General features: G+C 45.2%; 1 protein-coding gene across 3 annotated transcripts in view; it reads left to right on the top strand.

Moving 5' to 3' along the window:
* zmat4a (zinc finger, matrin-type 4a) overlaps nucleotides 1-21,881 on the top strand; it is a 288,459-nt gene that overhangs the window by 243,827 nt on the left and 22,751 nt on the right. For 2 of the 3 annotated variants that reach the window (XM_073058194.1, XM_073058204.1), the window contains one exon: nucleotides 16,771-16,888. The exons of the other annotated variant lie outside the window; for it this stretch is intronic. In XM_073058194.1, the coding sequence (XP_072914295.1) occupies nucleotides 16,771-16,888 (118 nt within the window). The remainder of the gene's footprint in view (nucleotides 1-16,770; nucleotides 16,889-21,881) is intronic. 3 annotated transcript variants of the gene reach the window in all.

Raw genomic sequence — 21,881 nt, 5'->3', positions numbered from 1 at the left:
AGCATAAAATACTCAGCTCTGAATCATAGCCTGGTATGGTCTGGTCTAGTGATTGAATCAGTATGTGACCATCCTTGTATTGGAGACTGAGATCCATTATCTTGAGTTCCTGCTGCTCCATGAGAGATCTGCTCCCTTGGGCTCCTACCCAGGCAATGCCTGACATCCTGCACTAATGACAGCCCTGTGGGCTGGAGACTGGACTGGAGTTTAGCTCTGGATCTTTCAGACATGGGCCCCTCACGGATACTGCCTGATCTGCGTCATGTCGTTGCTTTTACTCCAGGGCCTGTGGTGTTTCCCACTCGTCATCACTCAGTTCCAATTCGACTGTGGGACGTGACAGGCGGGCAGAGCCATTGACAAAGAGGCTTGCTCATCCCCAGGGTGTAAATGGTGGTTGGTACAGGGAAATGGTGATGCAGAAATGTTTGTCCTGTGGAAAGCAGTGCTTGCAACAAATCCATGCGAGGGCATGCAAAAGCAGGTAGTGCCATTGCCTCCCAGCCCTGGGGACCAGGATCAATCCTAACCTGTCCCTGTGGAAAACCTGCACCTTCTTCATGTGAGAGCACAGGTTTCTCTTGGTTCCTCTGATTCTCCTCCACATCCCAACAACATGCCGGTGAGTTAACTGGTCACTGTAAATTTTAGTGTTTGCATGTGGAAAAAGGATCAAAGGGGCGTATGTAGGAGAAAGAGAGAGAGACTTCCGTGTGGATTAGAGGGGAGTGTGGTGGGGGAATGGTATTAATGCCATTGCTCCACCTGGAGGCAGCAGAGGCCTTGATGGGCTGTGGCCTCCTTCCGTGTTTTAAGAGAGAAATGAGGTTTGAGCTGTGGCACAGAACATGCTCAAGGTAGCTGGCTGGAAAACTCTTAAAGGAAAGACAATGATAAAAGAAAAGAGAGTCCGAATGAAGATCCAGCGACCATGTTTGTAAGTTTGGGGTGGTGAGAATCTTGAATTGAGTGGTAAGGTGAGGGAATCGGACTTGGATGACCTCAAGATCCATCTCTTTCTGAAGAATTCGGTTGTACTTTTAGAACAGGACAACAAAATGCATTAGGGACAGAGACTTTCTTCTTTTCATTGAAGGTAAGGGCATAGAAACAACCTCTACTGAAGTATTTTGTTGTACTGATCAGCATCTAGAATCAGATCATTCAGAGGTTTAGAGGAGTTCTGAGGAAGGAATTGCCTGAGAGGGTGGTGCAGGCTGAGACTCTCAGAACATTTAGGAATTGTCTAGATAAACGCTTGATTCTCAAAGGTGTAAGAGGCGACAGAACAGGAGCTGGTAAATGGGCCAACCAACTGGCCAAGTGTTCAGTTTTCAATCTATCATTGTTGTAGTTGGAAGTTCCCAACTGCTTCAAAAGGGCAACAGTTATACCAGTGCCCAAGAGGAGCAGGGTGAGCTGCCTTAACAACTCTCTTCCAGTAGGGCTCACACCTTTGGTGATGAAGTGCTTTGAGAAGTTGGTCATGGCTGGAATCAACTCCTGCCTCAACAATGACTTGGACCCACTGCAATTTGCCTGTTGAAACAATAGGTCTGCAGTGGATGTGATCTCATTGGCTCTCCATGTAGCCTTGGGTCACCTGGACGATACAACTACATATGTCAGGATGCAGCTCATTGACTACAGCTCAGAATTTAACACCATCATTCCAATATTTCTGATCAAAAAGCTCCAGAACCTGGGCCTCTGCAACTGGATCTTCAACTTCCTGACTGGAAAGACCACAATCTGTGCAGATTGGAAGTAACATCTCCACCGAGCTGACAACCAATATTGATGCACCTCAGGGATGTGTGCTTAGCCCACATTCTCTCCTCTATTCTTTCTACACCCACGACTGTGCGTCTAGGCACAAATCAAATACCATCTATAAATTTGCTGATGACAGAATTTCAGATGGTGATGAGAGGGGGTACAGGAGTGAGGTAGATCAGCTGGCTGAGTGGTGTTGCAGCAGCAACCTTGCACTCAACATCAGTAAGACCAAAGGACTGATTGTGGTAAGGGTAAGATGAGGGGACACATACAAGTCCTCAGAGAGGGCTCAAAAGTGGAGAGTGTGAGCAATTTCAAGTTCCTGGGTGTCAATATCTCTGAGGATCTAACCTGGTCCCAACATATCTATGCAGGTACAAAGAAGACAAGACAGCAGCTATATTGCATTAGGAGTTTGAGGAGATTTGGTATGTCACCTACAGATCTCTACAGATGTACCATGGAGAGCATTTTCACTGGCTGCATCACCATCTGATATGGTGGGGCTACTGTGCAGGATTTCAATAAGCTGCAGAGAGTTGTAAAATTAGTAGCGAGGAAACCAGTGCACGAGGGCAGGAGTGGGGGGGAAACTGACATGGTCACGGAGAGAATACACAAACACTACACAGATAGCACCACTGGTCAGGATTGAGATTGGCAGTCATGATGTAGTGCCCTTACAAAATGTGCCACAAAACTTCCGACAAGGTGGAATTAAAGGTGCCAGGATCATTAACCATTTAATTATCAGGTTGTTGTAAATGCTATCCTGTTCAAAATTCAAAATGTATTATCAAACTACATTTATGTCACTGTATGCAACCCTAAGATTCATTTTTCCCAGACATGCTCAACAAATCCATTCTAGAATAATAACCATAATAGATTCAATGAAAGACCACACCAACAAGGTGGTTAACTAGTGTGTAAAAGGCAACAACTTGTATAAATACAAAAATAAATAATAATAATAGTAATAATAATAATAATAATAATAATAATAATAATAATAATAGCTAAATAAACAATAAATATTGAAAACATGAGATGAAGAGTCCTTAAAAGTGAGCCCAGAAGTTTTGGGAACATTTCAGTGATGAGGCAAGTTAAGTTGTCACCTTTGGTTCAAGAGCCTGATGGTTGAAGAATAATAACTGTTCCTGAGCCTGGTGGTGTGAGTCCTCAGGCTCCTATCCCTTCTTCCTGATGACAACGGCAAGAAGAGAGCATGGCCTGGGTGGTAGGAGTCCCCAATGATGGATACTACTTCCATGCAATAGCACTCAATGTCGACATGCTCAATGGTGAAGAGGACTTTACCCAAGATGGACTGGGCTGAATCCTCTACTTTTTGTAGGATCTTCCTTTCAAGGACATTGGTGTTTCCATACCAGGCTGTGCTGCAGCCAGTCAACATACTCTCCACCACACATCTATAGAAGTTTGTTGAAGTTTTAGAAGCTATGCCGAACCTTCGCAAACCCCTAAGGAAATAGACATGCTGCTGTTTTTCCCTCATAATTGCACTTACATGCAATAACACTGAGGAATTTAAAGTCACTGACCCTCTCCTCCTCTGATATTCCAATGAGGACTGTCTCATGGACTTCTGGTTTCCTCCACCCGTGGTCAATTATCAGCTCCTTGGTCTTGCTGATTTTGGGAGGTGGTTGTGGCACCACTCAGCCAAATTTCCAATTTCCCTCCTATATGCTGATTTTTGATTCAGCCAATGACAGTGGTGTCTTCAGCAAACTTGAAAGTGACATTGGAGAATTGTTTACACACACAGTGATAAGTGTAAAGCGAATGGAACAGGGAGCCAAGCACACAACCTTGTGGTGCACCTGTGCTGATGGAGATTGTGGAGAAGGTATTGTTAATCCGAACTGACGGGGGTCTGTGAGTGAGGAAATCGTGGATCCAATCGCACAAGGAGGTATAGAGGCCAAAGAATCAAAATGAGAATGAGACTTATTATCACTGTCTGTTGTGACCTAGTTATTTTTTTGTTTTGCAGCAGCAGTACAGAACAACTATAAATTATAGTACAAAAAGAAAGGAATAATGAAGTAGTGTTCATGGATTCATGGACTATTCAGGAATCTGATGACAGAGGGGAAGAAACCTATCCTAAAATGTTGAGTGTGGGCCTTCAGGCTTCTCTACCTCCTCTCCGATGGTAGTAATGAGATGAGGGCATGTCCCCGATGGTGAGAATCTGTAATGATGAATGTCGCCTTCTTGACGCTCTGCCTCTTGATGATGTTCTCATCATTCAGGAGGAGGGTTGTGCCATGATGGAATTACATGAGGCTACAACGCTCTGCAGTCCTGTGCAGTGGGGACTCCATACCAGGCTGTGATGTAACCAGTCTGGAATATTCTCTACTGTACATCTAGAGAACTTTTAAAAGTCCTCGGTGACCTATCGAATCTCCTCAAACTCCTAATGAAGTAGAACTGCCGGCAGGGCGTACACTGGTTGTCCTACAGAGGAGAAAATCTGAGGCGCAGATGGTAGAGCCACTTCCTCACACCTCCAAAGACCTCCGGTACTGTCTGTCTGGAATTTGCATGTGCTCCCTGTGACCCTGTGGGATTTCCCTGGAATATCCTATTTCCTCTCATACTCCAAAGACATTTGGAATTGTAGTTAATTGGCCACTGTACATTGCCCCCAATTTTTTTATATAGGCATCCGTTAGTCTCGTGAGACCATGGATTTGCGCCTTGTAAGGTTTCCAGGGCGCAGGCCTGGGCAGGGTTGTATGGGAGACCGGCAGTTGTCCATGCTGCAAGCCTTCCCCTCTCCACACCACCGATGTTGTCCAAGGGAAGGGCACTAGGACCCAAGCAACTTGGTATCAGTGTCGTCGCAGAGCAATGTGTTGTTAAGTGCCTTGCTCAAGGACACAACACGCTGCCTCAGCTGAGGCTCGAAGCAGTGACCTTCAGATCACTAGACCGATGCCTTATCCATATGTACAAAATTAAGGGAGGGAAGTTTAGGGGAGACATCAGGGATAAGTTTTTTACACAGAGGGTTGTGAGTGCCTGGAATGACGCTAGGGATGGTGGTGGAGGCTAAAACATTAGGGATATTTAAGAGCCTCTTGGACAGGCACATGGATGAAAGAAAATTAGAGGGTTATGGGGTAGTGTGGGTTTAGTACTTTTTTTAAGGATTATGTGGGTCAGCACAATGTGGAGGGCTGAAGGGCCTGTACTGTGCTGTAGTGTTCTATGGTTCCACTAGGCCATTCACCAACACAATTGCCCCCGATATCTAGTTGAGTTGTAGAATCTGGGGGGTGATGATTAGGATGAGGGGAGAATTGGAGTGATGTATGATTTGTGTAAGTGCGTGGATGATGTTTGTGATGGACGGTGGACTAAGGGGCCTTATTCTATGCTGTATCTGTCAATGACAGAATGATTAACTGTGTTGTCTACAGCCTTGTACTCGCTGGAGTTTAGAACAATGGGGATCTCATTGAAATCGATCAAGTACTGAAAGGCCTACATAGAGTAGATGTGGAAGAGTCCAGAATCAGTGGGCACAGCCTCAGAATAGAAGGATAACCCATCAGAACAGAGAGATGAGGAGGTTTTTTTTTTAGCCAGAGGGTAGTGAATCTGTGGAATTCATTGTCACAGACGGTTGTAGAGGCCAAGTCATTAACTATATCTAAAGCAGACATTGATAGGTTTTTGATTAGTAAGGGTGTCAAAGGTTACGAAGGCTAATGTCAGTGGATTAGAAGGGTCAAGGAATGCTTGCTTTTATTAGTTGAGGCATTGAGTTCAAAAGCCAGGAGATAATGCTGCAATTTTATAAAACTCTGGTTTGGCCGCATCTGGGGTATTGCACACAGTTCTGGTTGCCCTGCTATAGGAAGGATGTTGAGGCTTTGGAGAAGGAATAGAAGAGGTTTGCCAGGATGCTGCCTGGTTTAGAGGACATGTGCCATCATGAGAGGCTGGAGAAACTTGGGTAGATTTCTTTGAAGCACTGGAAGCTGAGGAGAGATCTGATAGGGGTTTATAAGATTATGAGAGGAATAGATAGAGTAGACAGGGGAGTATCTTTTTCCCAGGCTAGAAATATCCAATACTAGAGGGCATGCATTAAAGTGAGGGGGGAGTGGGTGGTTTCAAAGGGGATGTGAGGGGTAAGTTTTTAACTCAGAGAGTGGTGGATGCCTGGAATACGCTGCCTGATATGGTGGTAGAGCCAAATAAATTAGAGGCTTTTAGGACATGTTTAGATAGGCATATGAATCTGAGGAAGGTGGAGAGGTATGGACATTGTGTAAGGAGGAGTGATTAGTTTTTGGGGGGTTCTGGTTTACTTTCTAGCTGGCTTAGCACAACATTGTGGACAGAAGGGCAGCTCCTGTGTTGTACTGGCCTATGTTGTATTCTCTACTGTTCACAGACTGCGGTGGAGGCCAAGTCCATGGGTATATATAAGGTGGAGGTTCCTTGATTGGTCAGGGCATCAAAGGATATGGCGAGAAGGCAGGTGTATGGGGTTGAGTGGGATCCAGGATCAGCCATGATGGAGTGGCGGAGCAGACTTGATGGGCTGAATGGCCTGATTCTGCTCTTATATCTTATGGTCTTGTGTTCTATGTTACAGGAAGAAGACAGGAGAATGGGGTTGAAAAGGATAATAAATTAGCCATGATGGAAAGGTGGAACAGTCTTGATGGGCTGAATGGCCTAGTTCTTCTCCTATCATTTACAGTCTTGAGTAAATGAAGACCCTGTCAGTCTTGGTAAATGCAGAGAGCCGTGCTAACACTCAGGGGAATGCTGAGTCTGGTGGACGTGAACCTGAGCAGGCATATGTACAGTAAAGTGTCTGCAGAGTGTTAACGGGCCGAGGAAGGTTAATGAGACCAGAAGGGGGAAGCACAGTTACCTATGAAAGAGACCCACTGTCAGATCAGTGAGGAGTAGGTAGCAGATGTGAGGAACACCACAACTAATACATTTGGAAGAGTTTATACCCTAATGCACAGGTAATGGCCTGGAGATATAATGGGGCATTTCAACATCAGATGGTTGGGAAAAGGCAAATTTGATTCCAGAGTTGAAATTTGAGTGGCACATCTGGTACACACTGTGCCACTCAAGATCTGAGATCAGAGTTCTGGGTTCTCAGAGATCTGAGTTCAATCCTGATCTTCAGTACTGGCTGTGTGAAGTTTGCACGCTCTCCCCGAGACTGCATGGGTTTCCTTGAGGGCTCTTGTTTCATCTGATGTCCCAAAGATAGCAAGATTAGTAGGTTAAATTGGTCCCGAAAGATGCCCCCAGTGTGTAGGTCAGTGGTTGAATCTGGGAGAAATGGATGAGAATGTGGAAGACAATATTGGGCTGGTGTAAGATTAGCATAAATGGGTGATTGCTGGTCAGTGCTGACTTGATATAGGCTGATGGGCCTGTATCCGTGTGGTATCTCTCCTCAACCACAACTGAATTAGTCTGTTACTTGGATTAAACACACACAAAATGCTGGAGGAACTCAGCAAGTCAGGCAGTATCTATTGAGGAAAATAAACAGTCAGCACTTGGGGCCAAGACCCTTCATCAGGATCCGAATGGAAGGGGGCAGAACCCAGAATAAGAAGGCAGCAGACCTGTTCTGGCTTCTACCCACTTCTTAAGAGTCCTGTTGAAGGGCCATGCCCAGGGATGGATAAAATTGAGGCAGGGAAGATGATTCCACTGGGAGGTGAGACTAGAATGAGGGGACATAGCCTCAAGATTTGTGGGAGTAGAATTAGGATGAAGATGAGGAGGAACTGCTTTTCCCCACCAGAGAGTGGTGAATCTGTGAAATTTTCTGTCTAATGAAGCAGTGGAGGCTACCTCAGTAAATATATTTAAGACAAGGTTGGATAGATTTTTGCATATTAGGGGATTAAGGGTTGAGGGGAAAAGGCAGGTAGGTGGAGATGAGGCCATGGCCAGATCAGCTATAATCTCATTGAATGGTGGGGCAGGCTGGATGGGCCAGATGGTCAACTCCTGCTCCTATTTCTTATGTTCTTAAGTTTATTCCCGTCTATAGGTGCTACCTGACTTGCTGAGTTCCTCCAGTGTTCCGTGTGTGTTGCTCAGGGTTTCCAGCATCTGGGAATCTCTTGTATCTGTTAATTAGCGTGATATGTAGAATCAGTGCTACGGACAAAAGATAGGGTTTGTCACCGGGTAAGAACTTGCAGTGAAACCACATGTCAATTGATGAATGTGTGACTGCCACAAAGTACTCTGCCTTTGGAATCGTGATGGTGGCCTGAGTTACACAGTAGTCTGCAAAATACTTAGGCACATATATCTATTCCAAATATTTGGTTTATTGATTTACTGCTTTATTACAGAATGTCTCTCTGGTACTTCCTGCTCCCTCCCCTTTCCCTTCCCTTTCTCTCAACCATGATTCCCCTCTCCTGCCCCCTTCCCAACCTCAGTCCGTAATAGAGACCAATATCAGAATCAGGTTTATCATCACTCACATATGAGATGAATTTGTTTTTATTTTGCAGCAGGAGTACAGTGCAATACATCAATTCCTAGCTATATATATGTGCCTAGGACTTTTGCACACTACATAGAACGTAAAACATAGAAATCTACAGCATATTACAGGCCCTTCAGCCCACAATGTTGTGCTGACCATGTAACCTACTCTAGAAACTGCCTAGAATTACCCTACCCGCATAGCCCCCTATTTTTCTAAGCTCTGTGTACTTACCTCAGAGTCGCCGGCAGTGCATTCCATGTACCCGCCACTCTACGTGTGAAAAATTTATGCCTGACATCTCCTCTGTACCTACTTCCAAGCACCTTAAAACTGTGCCCTCTTGTGCTGTAGACTGGGTCAGCATTTTACACAGCTCCTAGACTGAAGTCACAGCACAGGATAAATAACATAACTTTATTTTAATATTATTATTGGTGTATTGTGGTCTCATGTAAAAGTTTATATTGCATTCTATTGCGAGTGCAAAATCAGTTCATTATGCAGTGCACTGAGATAGAACAAGGTGAATCAACACCTCATCTGTTGCAAAGTAAATTTATTATCAAAGTTTATATATGTACTATCCTGAGGTTCATTTTCTTGCAGGCAGTCACAGTGGCTACAAAGAAAACAATAAGATCAGTGAAAATCTACACACACACAAAGGGAGACAAGAATCTAATGTGCAAAGGGGGATAAACTATTCAGATACAAAATAATAATAACAATAAATAAGCAAGAAATAATATTGAGAACTTGAGTCTCTGAAAGTGAGCCCATAGGCTGCAGAATCAGTTCAGTGTTGAGGTGAGTGAAGTTATCCAGTGCACAACAGTGATGGACCTGGGAGTCAGGAGATTCAGGGCCGATATTTATGTCGAATGAAGCATTCGTACGGTGGCTGATTCAGCCTCAGGACTTGGAAAACTCAGTAAGCACCAAAATTGAGCTTTCAGCTTGGATTGCAATTCAATCCCCCCCCCCCCCCCCCACCCCCAGTGACACCATTCATTAACTGATTTACTTTGTCAACTCCCACAATTAATCAGTAACTCCCACAGACAACTGGTCACGATCTAACCACTGTGAGTTTGTCAAGAAGTAATTTGTAACTGATTACAAGAAAATTCCACGGCTGTTGAAGAATGCATTTTATATACCGCACTGGCGTCACAGGCTATCAGTAGGTGACCTCTCAGATGTTATGTGCACATTCAGATATTTTCAAATCACTGATGTAAAAATTTGCAAACTGTGGCCAGCTTCAGAGCTACTTGAGATACAAATTATATTCCTGAAATCTTCCTAATGTAGTGTTTAGATCATAATCTGAATGTTAATCCATTAAAAAATCTTATTTGTCCAGAGCTGTGAAATAAGTGGTATTAATAGCCTGCAATATATTTTTATTGTGTGGTACTAGTGTAACAAGATTCCCTGCTATTATATGATGTCTCCATAAAATAGGATTGGGCACTAAAAAAGATTTATGCTTTCAAGGATATATATGATTTATCATTTCTGAACTTATCCAATAGTTAGCACTTTGTTTTGTTTCTTATTAGATAATTCATTTTCGGCAATGCACCACTTTGATGAATTATTTGACAAATGTTCAGCATTGTAGGACGTGTTGAATAGTGGTTTTGTTACTAGTCTTGTAACCCAGAACCCTGGACTCATGACGCAAGATTTTAAATCTTGGGTTGCAGCAGCGAAGGAATTTAAAAGTTTGGTTAATTAAATAAAGCAAACAGTTCTCATTAATGTTGCCTGTGAGACCACCAGGTTGTAATAAAAGTCCATTTGGTTCACATTTGTACTGCAGTAGAGGAACATTACTGTTCTTATCCAGTCCAGTCTATACCCAAAAAAAAGCTGCAGCTATTAGGAATCTGATGTAAAAACAGAAAATGCCAAAAACTCTCCCCAGATCAGGCAGCATCTGTATAGATGACATTTCAGGTCAAAGGGCCTTCATCGGGTCATTGTGTGAGTTTAGACCTAGGGAAATATGGCTGAAGCTTCGCATTGTTCCAAAGAAGCCTCAGAGTCCAGGTAGACCCATTGTTTCAGCTTCGTAAAGCTCCAGAGAAGTAGAGAAGTCCAAGTAGACCCATTGTTTCAGTTTGTTCCTACCCACTGAACTCATTTCTGCATACCTTGACTTTGTTTTACCACCTCAAGTTCAGTCCCTTCCTGCCTACATCCATGACACTTTACACGCTCTGGATTTTTTCAATGATTTAAAGTTCCATGGCCCCATCATCTTATTTTTATTCCAGATGTCTAGTGCCTACACACCTCAATCTCCCACCAGGAAGGCCTCAAAGCTCTCCGTGTGTTTCTGGACACCAGATGTAACCAGTTCCCCTTCACCACCACTCTCCTCTGTCTAGCAGAACCATTCCTCACTCTCCTTTGGATCCTCCCACTTCTTTCAAACAAACGGTGTGGCCATGGGCCCCAGCTATGGCTGTCTGTTTGTTGGCCATGTTCTAAGCCTACAATGTGACTCCACTTTTCCTATGCTATATCGACGACTGGATTGGTGCTGCTTCCTGCACCCATGTCGAACACATTGACTTCATCCACTTTGCCTCCAACTTTCACCCTACCCTCAAACTCTGACACCTGGTCCATTTATGACACCTCCTGCCCCTTTCTCGATCTCACTGTCTCTATCTCTGGAGGCAGCTTATCTACTGATGTCTATTATAAAACCATAAACTCTCACAGCAACCTGGCCTATACCTCTTCCCACCCCGTTACTTGTAAAAACACCATCCCGTTCTCTCAATTCTTCTGTCTCCACTGCATCTGCTCTCAGGATGATGCTTTTCATTTCAGAACAAAGGAAATATTCTCCTTTTTCAAAGAAAGGGGCTTCCCTTCCGCCACCAACACTGCCCTCAACCGTATCTCCTCCATCTCACCCCATCTTCCCTCCACCAAAGGGATAGGGTTGCTCTTGTCCTCACCTACCACCCCACCAGCCTCTGTGTCCAACATCTCCAATGGAATCCTACACCAAGCACATCTTTCCCTCCCTCCCCACCACTTTCTGCTTTCTGCAGGGATCACTCCCTATGCGACTCCCTTGTCCATTTGTCCCTCCCCACTGATCTCCCTCCTGGCACTTATCCTTGCAAGCGGAACAAGTGCTACACCTGCCCCTGCACCTCCTCCGTCACTACCATTCAGGGCCCCAAACCATCCATCCAGGTGAAGTGACACTTCACCTGTGAGTCTTTGGGGTCATATTCTGTGTCTGGTGCTCCCGGCAAAGCCTCCTGTATATCAGTGAGATCCAAACATAGATTGGGAGACCACTTCGCCAAATGCCTACACTCCATCTGCCAGAAAAAGTGGGATCTCCCAGTGGCCATCCATTTTATTTCCACTTCCCATTCCCTTTCTGATATGTCTATCCATGGCCTCCTCCACTGTCGTGATGAGGCCACACTCAGGTTGGAGGAACAACACCTTATATTCCGTCTGGGTAGTCTCCAACCTGATGACATGAACATCGATTTCTCGAACTTTAGATAATGCCCCCCCTTCACCATTCCTCATCCCCTTTTCCCTCTCTCACCTTACTTCCTTCCCTGCCCATTGCCTCCCTCTGGTGCTCCTGCCCCACCTTTTCTCTCTTACACCAATTAACTTCCCAGCACTTTACTTCACCCCTCCTCTGCCCGGTTTCGCCTATCACCCTGTGTTTCCTTCCCCTGCTCCACCTTTTAACGCTACTCCTCACCTTCTTTTCTCCAGTCCTGCTGAAGGGTTTCGGCCCAAAACGTTGACTATACTCTTTTCCATAGATGCTAACTGGCCTGCTGAATCCCTCCCGCATTTTGTGTCTGTTGCTTGGAGCTGTTGAAACATGGCAAGCCAGGCTTAGAAGAAATTGAACTACAAATAAGAGCAACTTATCTGGACCTTATGAGTCTTAGCTCGTAAGCCTGTCATCCCAGAAGTGACGGTCCGACGGCCATGCGTCTGCAAGTCCAGTGGAGGTTGGAGGACCGTGTGTGCGAGAGAGAGAGAGAGAGAGAGACGAAAGGAGCTTGGTAAAGCAGCCGGTTCGGGCTTCAGTTATTTGTTGGAGTTGTCTCCCGGGAGGTGGATTGACTGATCATTTCAAGTTACCTTCTTAGGGAGCTGCTCAGCCGCTAGAGAGGAAGGTGACCTCCAGAGGAACAGGCTGGTTTGGATTTAAGCCAGCAACTCAGGCGTAAAGGTTATAATCAGCCATGCCACTCAGACAAACCGGTTTCATTACCTGTAATAGGAAGCAGTGGTCGGGAGAATCATTACTTCAGGAAGTCATTAACTGTGCGCTGTTACTTACAAGGCTTGAATAGTGTTGCTGCAGACACCGCACACGGTCTGTGCACAGACGCCGGACGGCAAATCAACCAAGACCGATCATAAATCATCAGAATGGTTCTCATCTCACACTCTAATTGGGGTTTGCCATGATCAGTTGTTCCTCTGTGTTCCAGCAGCACAGAGTAAAGAACCCTGAAGACTTAATGTGAGTGCCTTCTCTTCCCAAATCTCGTTAAGCTAACCATGTTGACTCCAGATTTAAATCCGTAAAGTGTATTGAAAGTGTAAAGTGATTGAAACATAGAAGATTATTAAGGGATTGGACACGCTAGAGGCAGGAAACATGTTCCCGATGTTGGGGGAGTCCAGAACCAAAGGCCACAGTTTAAGAATAAGGGGTAGGCCATTTAGAATTGAGTTAAGGACAAACTTTTTCACCCAGAGAGTTGTGGACCTGTAGAATGCTCTGCCTCAGAAGGCAGTGGAGGCCAATTCTCTGGATGCTTTCAATATTGAGTTAGATAGAGCTCTTAAAGATAGTGGAGTCAAGGGATATGGGGAGAAGGCAGGAACGGGGTACTGACTGTGGATGATCAGCCATGATCACAGTGAATAGCGGTGCTGGCTCGAAGGGCCGAATGGCCTACTCCTACCCCTATTGTCTATTGTATAGAATGAAACCCAGGATAAATTGGTGCTTTGAAAACTCCTGGCACTATAGAGGGATTGGAAGTACCCCTTATGCCATTTTTTTTCTCTCTTCCATTAACTCAGGGAGTAGCAAGGTATACACTCATTCATCTCTTCATCGGCATTGTAGCGTTACAGTCTTCAGCCTGAAACTAGCTTGTGTCTTACACCTAAGGCACGAAAGTGAAGGAAGTGGAAATAGTCAAGGCACAGTGAGAGACTGGGGTTCAGTTCCCTTGGGCCTTGCATCCAAAGGTCAGTGGGGAGAAGGGACTTTGTCATACAGTACTGGTGCACACCCCACTTAATGCTCCAGGCACCCTGGGGTGCAGTTTGCTCAGGCTCACGAAGGGCAGACCTAAGTGTGGCGCTAACTCTGAGGACCGGGATGCTTCCACGGCTGGAGCTGAGACCACAGTTCAGAGCAGTCGAAGGGGCTTCAGCCAACCTCTGCTCAGGTTACTGCAGGGTTTCGTTCCTGAGGACTGTTTGTAGTCAGAAATGAACAGCAGTGCGTGGCAGAGGATCACAGAAAGACGGGGACGGGGGAGTGGCCGCCAGCCTGTCGTACTGATGCAACGAGTGAGCAAGCCAGTCTACTCAGGCCTCCCGCCTCTTCCTGGCTCGGGGAGGAATGGAGAGAGAGGTGATATGGAAATGCCCTTATCCCACCCAGCAGAAGATACCTGCAACCCAGCAGCAGCTTGCAAGCAAACTTCCATCCATCCCAACAGCACTTGTTGGTGTATACAGGGTGTCCCAGAGTCAGGGGAAGGGCCTGTAATTATGTACATGAATAGAGCAAGCAACCCATCACATTGAATGTGCTGTACAGTGATAAATCAGTATTAAGGGAACTTTGTTAATCACTCTTTTTCTGGCAAAAAATCATCTCCAGCAATTGTCCTTTGGACTTGGAGGCAAATCGATGTGGAAGAACTGAGGTGATACGAGGAAGCGAGCCCGGCGCCGAGACTGAGGGAGACCCAAGTTTCGACCGATTTAAGTGCCAGGCCAAATCAGAAAGGTCGGGTACAGGCCGAATCGAGGCGGCGGGGTCCAGGTCCTAGAGTGTATCGAGGAAACGGAACCCAGTGTTTGGACAATGATTTAGACAGTGGGCCAGATTGAAAAGGTCAGAGTTTCGGGGCCTAAGGCGAGAGACAGTCCAGTTCAGCTTGCTGCTTCACGATGTTTACTCGGCTCTGCGCTGACTTAAGGGTCCGTGGACAAATTCTTTGTGAGCTTCATTTCAGAATGTGATTTGCTTGCATTTGTTGTTTGTGTGATTTGGGTTTTTTTGGGCGTTTGATGGTCTTTTTAAAAAAATTTTGGTGTTTCTTTGTTTCATGGCTGCCTGTTAGGAGATGAATACATGCTTTGAAAATAAATATACTTTGAACTCTGAATCATGGTATATGGGGTTAGGATAGGAAGGAGGCACTGGGGTAAAAGATCAGCCAAGAACTCGTCAATAGGTGCAGACATGAAAGGCTGAATAGCTTTCCCCTAAGTCATTGAGTTATATAGCATGGAAGCAGGCCGTTCCATCTAACTGGACCATGCCCCATTAAAGCTAATCCCATTTGCCTCTGTTTGACTCATAACCTTGTATCTGAACTGAGGCAGAAGGGAGACCTCTGGCAGGTTGAATGACTTACCTCCTCCATCATCTGCCTTCTAAACTGTTATCTGATTCCAGAAACCTTTGGGAACTCCGTGACTCACACACCCTGTCTGTGTTTACTAATTCAGTCTCATTTGAAATTGCCTGACGTATGCTGCGACCAAGATGAATTGTTGAGGAACAAACGGGAATGTATAATGGAAAACCTGTCAAAATGTTAAAATGATGAATTCTCTCCTAGGCCACAGTGCCTCAGATTGTACTGCTGTTTACCTCAGACCAGACCAGAGAGAAGAGGACTCTCTCGCCTTACTAGAACTCAGTGCTAACATTCAGGCAAACATATTTCTGAAACAATAATCCCACTTTCACATGGAGGCGCATTGCCCACAAGTTCTTCACTAGTGGAATATTCAATCCTGCTTGATCTCACATCGCTTGCAACCACACAGAGCCAAGGCTTTGTGTCTAGAGCCTTGGTGAGATTGAATATATTCTGATGTATATAACAGGGCAGGAATTGTACACCGTGGGGTTTCAGTGCTGGTTTTATCCCATCATTTTAAATTAGTGCACCATTAATAGCACTTTCCTTAAATTCCTCAAAACATTTGTTAAGTATTCTCTGAGGAGGCCTTTGGAAGTTGGATCCAAAAGGTCTGAGTTTCTCGTTACTGGTTTCAGTTCAGATCCTCTTCCCTATTTAACACTGACAAGATGCATTTGCATTGAATTAAAACCAGGAGCCATCACCAGTACCAGCTTCTTAGGTGGCCCCTCAGGGTCAGGACTGACCTACGTTTAGCTCAGTGAGGAGCCGAGGATGTCACTGTGTGATTGCTGTGAGTGTGACGGGTATCCGTTTCACATCAGCACACAACATGCAAGGTGGGGTGGACAGAGTTAGGTCCATGAGGACTGGGTGCCAAGCTCTGCATTCACACACACACACACACTTCCTCAGCTCCTTTCCATCTACTCCCCTTCCTCCACCTCCGTAAGTACTCCCCCTCACTTCCCCATCCCCATCCCTCAGCCTATTTGCCTCCTTCCTCCAACCCCCTTTTATCTTACCCTACACCTTCTTTTCCCACCCTAGCCCTGCTTTACCCCAGCCTTTCACCACCACCCCCCCCCCCCCCCCGCCCCCCACCGCACACAGACCCTCGGATCGTTCCGGCCTCTCCCAGTGAATGGCCACATCTACAATCACAAGGGTAGATCAGCATTCACCCTCCCTGCAGCCCCAGAAAAGCTCGGGGATACATTTAGCCATTGGATGCCTGGCTGCAGTTAAAAACGGAGGCAATTCCCGTAGCAAGGCAGCATTGCCGTCTGTTCAGATTGCAGCACTGTAAGTAAGACACAGCTAGTCCAGGCCCCTTCACTCCTCCCCTGTGCTTTGTTGATAAATGATTCTGCCTGATGGATATCCAACAGTGATTACAATCTAAAGAGAGAGCACCAGATAGCAAGAAGAATCCTTGATTAGTTTATCAACCCCAGTATTAGATTACACACAATTACACTGGATTTACAAGACAGAAACAAACTATTCATCATGTTCCTATCTGCTGCTGTTTGCACTCTACTCCACTTTCCTCCACTCTGCTGACTTCATCCATTATCCCCGAGACGTGGCCCTACAGTAAACTCACTCACACTGGCACTCTTTGGAAACTTGGTGATGCTGGACCAGCAGGCTTTCCACACTATTGGGTGTTATTGAATGTTACTCCAACTGATAAAGCCAACACGCTTTAAAACAAAATCTTTTTTATATGTCTCATCATAGAATAATGAACATTCCACTGAACCAGGTAAATTTAAAGGGAGAATGGAAACCGGAGTCACGGTGTGTGAAAGGGAGTTCACCCACAGTACCCAGTAAATCATCTGACCAGGAGATCCAGGTGAGAAGGGAGAAACAGTAGGTGAGAGGGGGTGGGAGGGGAGTGTGGATGATGCAAGAACCTGAGAGGTGATGGTTGGAAATGACAAATGGTTAAACATGATGGAATTGGACAGGACAGTGTGCTATGGAGTAAAGAAAAGGAGGAAAGAAGGGGAAATGGAGGGAGGAATTTGAGGGCGTAGATTTAAAGTGAGAAGGAAGAGGTTTAATGTGAATTTGAGGGGAAAATGTTCACACAGTGAGTAATCTGATATGCAGTACCAGAGGGGGTGTTGCTGACTGGAGCAGTAACAGTGGTTAAGAAGTATCTGGGCAACTGCTTAAATGAGTGGATAGGGAGTTAATGGAGGCAGGTGGGATAGTATAGATAGGCACAGTAGTCAGCATGGACACAGTGGGCCAAAGGGCCTGTTTCTACAACCATGTGATTTTATAACTGTAAGATGGTGAGATTCATTTGAATGCATAAGGTGTTACTTCATCCTTGCTACTTAAACATCTAGAAAAGACAGAGTTGCAGCTGGATCTTGTGGACAAATACATTAAAAAAACATTAAAATAGTGACTCAAGTTGGCAAGTGCACAAGGCTCATTTTGAATAAAATTCCCCATCTGCCTACAAAGAATCCAGTCTGGCATGATAAACTTTCTAAATTCATGTGAACTTCTTTGATTTTAATCTCAGAAGTGTTTCTGTTATGAATCATATTTCTAGCAATTGAAATTACCCAGAAGTTGCTCAAAGGGCAATCTTCTGAGATGAGCCACAGATGTGTTTTGAGATGAATTTGACTGAGCAACAGGTGCAGAACAAGAACAGAAGACTTAAACTGAGGGCTTGGACAAATTAACCTACATTAGGCCATTGAGATAAACACATAGTCATTCCCTTATACCTTGTCTGTTATTCAGTAAAATCATCTCAGGACAATTGACCCTGTGTCTCATACATTTTCCAGCCCAGTCCTTCAACTTCCCCACAAGGTAAAGATTTACTAATCTCAGGCTTAAGTACAATCAATATGCAATGCTAGCATTAGTTTAGAATATAGAATGAAGATTGTACTGCTGAGGCTTTATAAGGTGCTGGGTCAATTCACATTCGAACAACCCTGGGCCCCATATTTAAGGAAAGATGTGCTGACCCTGGAAAGGATCCTAAGGAGGTTCACAGGGATGAAAGGCTTAACATATGACAAGTGTTGATATCTCTGGATCTGCACTCAGTAGAGTTCAGAAGGATGAATAACGAGAGGATTTTATTGAACCCCACAGGATACTGAAAGGCCTGGGAGTGGATGTGAAAATGGTGTTTCGACTTGTATGAGAGTCTAGGGTCAGAGGGCACAGCTTCAAATGAAGGGATGTCCCTTTGCAGCTGAGATGTGGAGGATTTTCTTCAGCCAGTGGGAGGAGAATCTGTGGAATTTGTTGCCACAGAGGGCTGTGGAGGATGATTGAGTGCATTTAAGACAGAGACTGATAGGTGCTTAATTGGGAAGGGGGTGCGGTTAAGAGTTACAGGGTGAAGGCGGGATAATAGGGTTGAAAAAAATCAGCTATGATTGAATTGTGGAGCAGACTCGATTAGCCAAATGGCCTAATTCTGCTCATATATCACAGCAGGGCTCTTGGAGGAGGGGCCTAGAGTCATGTTCATAGCGCCACTGTTGTGATGAAGATAAGACCGCCAATGATTAAATTAAAGTAACCCAGAGGTAGGATTGGAGACTGAGTGGGTTAATCAGAAGGAAAACAATAAAATTACAGTGCAAGAGAGACAGGAATCCTGGAGCAGCCTGCGGTGGAAATGGGATTTTCTTTATAAGGACAGGTAAAGCAGCAAATGCCAGAATAAGACAATAAAAGGGAGGATATGGATGAGGACATCGAGTACCAGACAGTCCATCAGCAGTCCTTGGCGACTGAGCGCACACAGAAGATACAACAACCCCGTTCAGATGGGACAATCTGTCTTTTCATGTTTCAGTGATAAAACATTTACTGTGACCTTTTGCAACCATGAGAATACCTTTGATGTCACTGTTGGGTCTGACGCACTGAAGCTCAACAGATTGAAAAGAAATTTCCTGTGCCGAGGTATCACTAGTTCCTATTGCAGGGGAAATACATTACAGCTAGGTCTTCCTGTTATCATTTAGCCTTCCTTCCTTTAGATTTCACCGTGCCGTTAGGAGATAGCTAGTACTGGTGTGGAAACCACTTCTGTAGAAAATTTGCCAAAAACAATCATGGTCATGGAAAGACCATGATCACCTGCATCATACAACTTCAGTTTAGAGAGGAGGGATTTCACTCAGGGCCACTGTCTGAGTAGAAGAGCTAGCAGCAGGTCACTTCAGCAAAAATGAGTTTTGACCAGCAACCAATCGGCGTTTGGGATTGATTAGCAAGAGCAAATTAAAGAAGGCAGGGGCAAGCGCAGTGGCCATCATTGCAGTGGCTGGCGTCTGAGTGGTGATCTCGAGGATTTAGCTCTTTAGCTCAGGCTTCAGTCAGAGAAAATATAGAAAAGAAAAACTCGAGGTTAAGTTTTTTTTTCTTTATGTCTTTATATATACCTTCTTTATATCTGCTCAGCTAGGGCAGTAGAGATGCCAGGCAGGGTAGTGGAACGCTGCTCTTGTGGGATATGAGAAGGCAGGGAGACCTCCAGTGTCCCTGACGACTACAATGCGAGAAGTACAGCCAGCCGCACCTACTAACGATCCGCACCAAGGAGCTGGAGCTGGAATGGGATGAACTCCGGATCATTCGGGAGGCTGAGGGGCTAATAGAGCGGGTGCATAGCTTCACAGGACACAGGAGACTGGGTGACAGTCAGGAAGGAGAAAGTGGCCAAGGAGCCAGTGTAGAGTACCCCTCAACAACAGGTGTATCGCTTTGGATACTAATGGGGGGTGGGGGGTTAACCTGACTGGGGAAAGTTATAGTGGTTGGGTCTACCTGGCACTGAGTCAGTAGGGGAGTGGGGAGAAGAGGCAGGCTGTGGTGATAGGCGATTTGTTACTTAGGGAAATGGACAGGAGGTGCTGTGGAGGAGGATGAGATTCCCGGATGGTATGTTGCCTCCCGGGTGCCAGGGTCTAGGATATCTCAGATTGAGTCCTCAGCATTCTTACGTGGGTGGGTGAACAGCCAGAAGTTGTGGTCCATGGGTAGGACAAGTGATGAGGCTCGGCATTGAGAGTTCAGGGGGTTAGGTGCTAATTTAAATGGTAAGACCTCCAGGGTTTTGATCTCAGGATTGTTACCCATGCCATGTGCTAGTGAGGACAAAACTAAGAAGATTATGCAGTTTAATTCGTGGCTAAGGAGTTGTGTAGGAGGGAGGGCATAAGATTTTTGGATCATTGGGCTCTCTTCCAGGGAAAGTGGGACCTGCACAGAAGGGGTGGTTTGTACCTGAACTGGAGGGGAGCTGATATCCTAATGGGGAGGTTTGTAAATGCTGCATGGTAGAGTTTTAACTAGAGGTGCAGGAGGATGGGAACCAGAGTGACAGAATAGTTAGTGGAGAGGTTGTGGAGGCAGATGTTGGTAAGACCTCGGGCAAAGTTAGGAATCAAAAAGTTCAGCATGATGTGACTCGTGTCCTAATTTGCATATATCTCAATGCAAGAAGTATCGTAGGAAAGGCAGTTAATGGTACTGAAGATGAAGTAGCTGGTTTACAAAGGCAATGTGTAGCGGGGAAAGGCTGTTGACAGGGTAAAATCTCAGTCAACAGGATGAGTTGCAACTTAAAAGCAGACAAAATCGAAAATGGTGAATGCAGGACTGAAGGTGTTGTATCTGAATGTGCACAGTATACACATACGAACAGTTGCAGATTTGCATGTATAATGTTGTAAGCATCTCTGCATCATGTCTGAAAGAAGATTACAGTTGGGAGCTTAACGACCAAAGATACACATTGTATCAAAAGGACAGGCAAGAAGGCAGACGGGGTGTCTTTGCTTTGTTGGTTAGAAAATGAAATCAAATATTGGAAGGAGGTGGCTTAGGCTTAAATCGATGTGGATAGAGCTAAGGGACTGCAAGGGTAAAAAGACCCTGATGGGAGTTGTAAACAGACCCCCAAACAATGGTAAGGATGTGGTCTACAGATTACAACCGGAGACAGAAAATGCTTGCCAAAATGACAATGTTACAATAGTCATGGGGCATTTCAATATGCAGGTAGATTGGGAACGTCAGTTGGTGGTGGGTTCCAGGAGGGGGAATTTCTAGAGTGCCTACACGATGGCTTTTTAGAGCAGCTCACAGTTGAGCCCACTAGGGGATCGGCTGTTCTGGATTGGGTGTTGTGCAAAGAACAGGGATTGATATGAGAGCTTAAGGTAAAAGAACCCTTTGGGGAAAGTGATCATGATACGATCAAATTCACCCTGAAACTTGAGCAAGAAAAGCCAAAGTCAGATTACAGCAGAGTAAAAGGAATTACAGAGGCATGAGAGAGGAGTTGGCCAGAATCGATTGGTAGGGATGATGGCAGAGCAGCAATGGTTGGAATTTCTGGAAGCAATTCAGAAGGCATTGGATATATACATCCCAAAGAGGAAGAAGTACTCTAAAGGCAAGATGACACCACCGTGGCTGACGAGAGAAGTCAAAGCCAACATAAAAGCCAAAGAGATGGTGTATAATAAAGCAAAAATTAGTGGGAAATTAGAGGATTTGGAAGCTTTTAAAAACCTACAGAAGGCAGCTGAAAAATCCATTAAGAGGGTAAAGATGGAAAATTTAAGTTTTAAAGGTACATTTAATGTCAGAGAAATGCATACAATATACATCCTGAAATGTATTTTCTTCACAAAAACAGAGGAGTGCCCCAAAGAATGAGTGGCAGTTAAATGTTAGAACCCCAAAGTCCCCCCCAGCTCCCCTCCCTCCTGTTTGTAAGCAGCAGCAGGCAACGATCCCCCCTCCCCACACCAGCAAAAAAAAGCATTGATACCCACCACCGA

The sequence above is a fragment of the Hemitrygon akajei genome, chromosome 1, assembly GCF_048418815.1.
Source record: "Hemitrygon akajei chromosome 1, sHemAka1.3, whole genome shotgun sequence".
In the NCBI taxonomy this organism is placed as follows: Eukaryota; Metazoa; Chordata; class Chondrichthyes; order Myliobatiformes; family Dasyatidae; genus Hemitrygon; species Hemitrygon akajei.
Note: the sequence above shows the minus strand (reverse complement) of the source record. Positions and strands in the feature narration are given on the sequence as shown.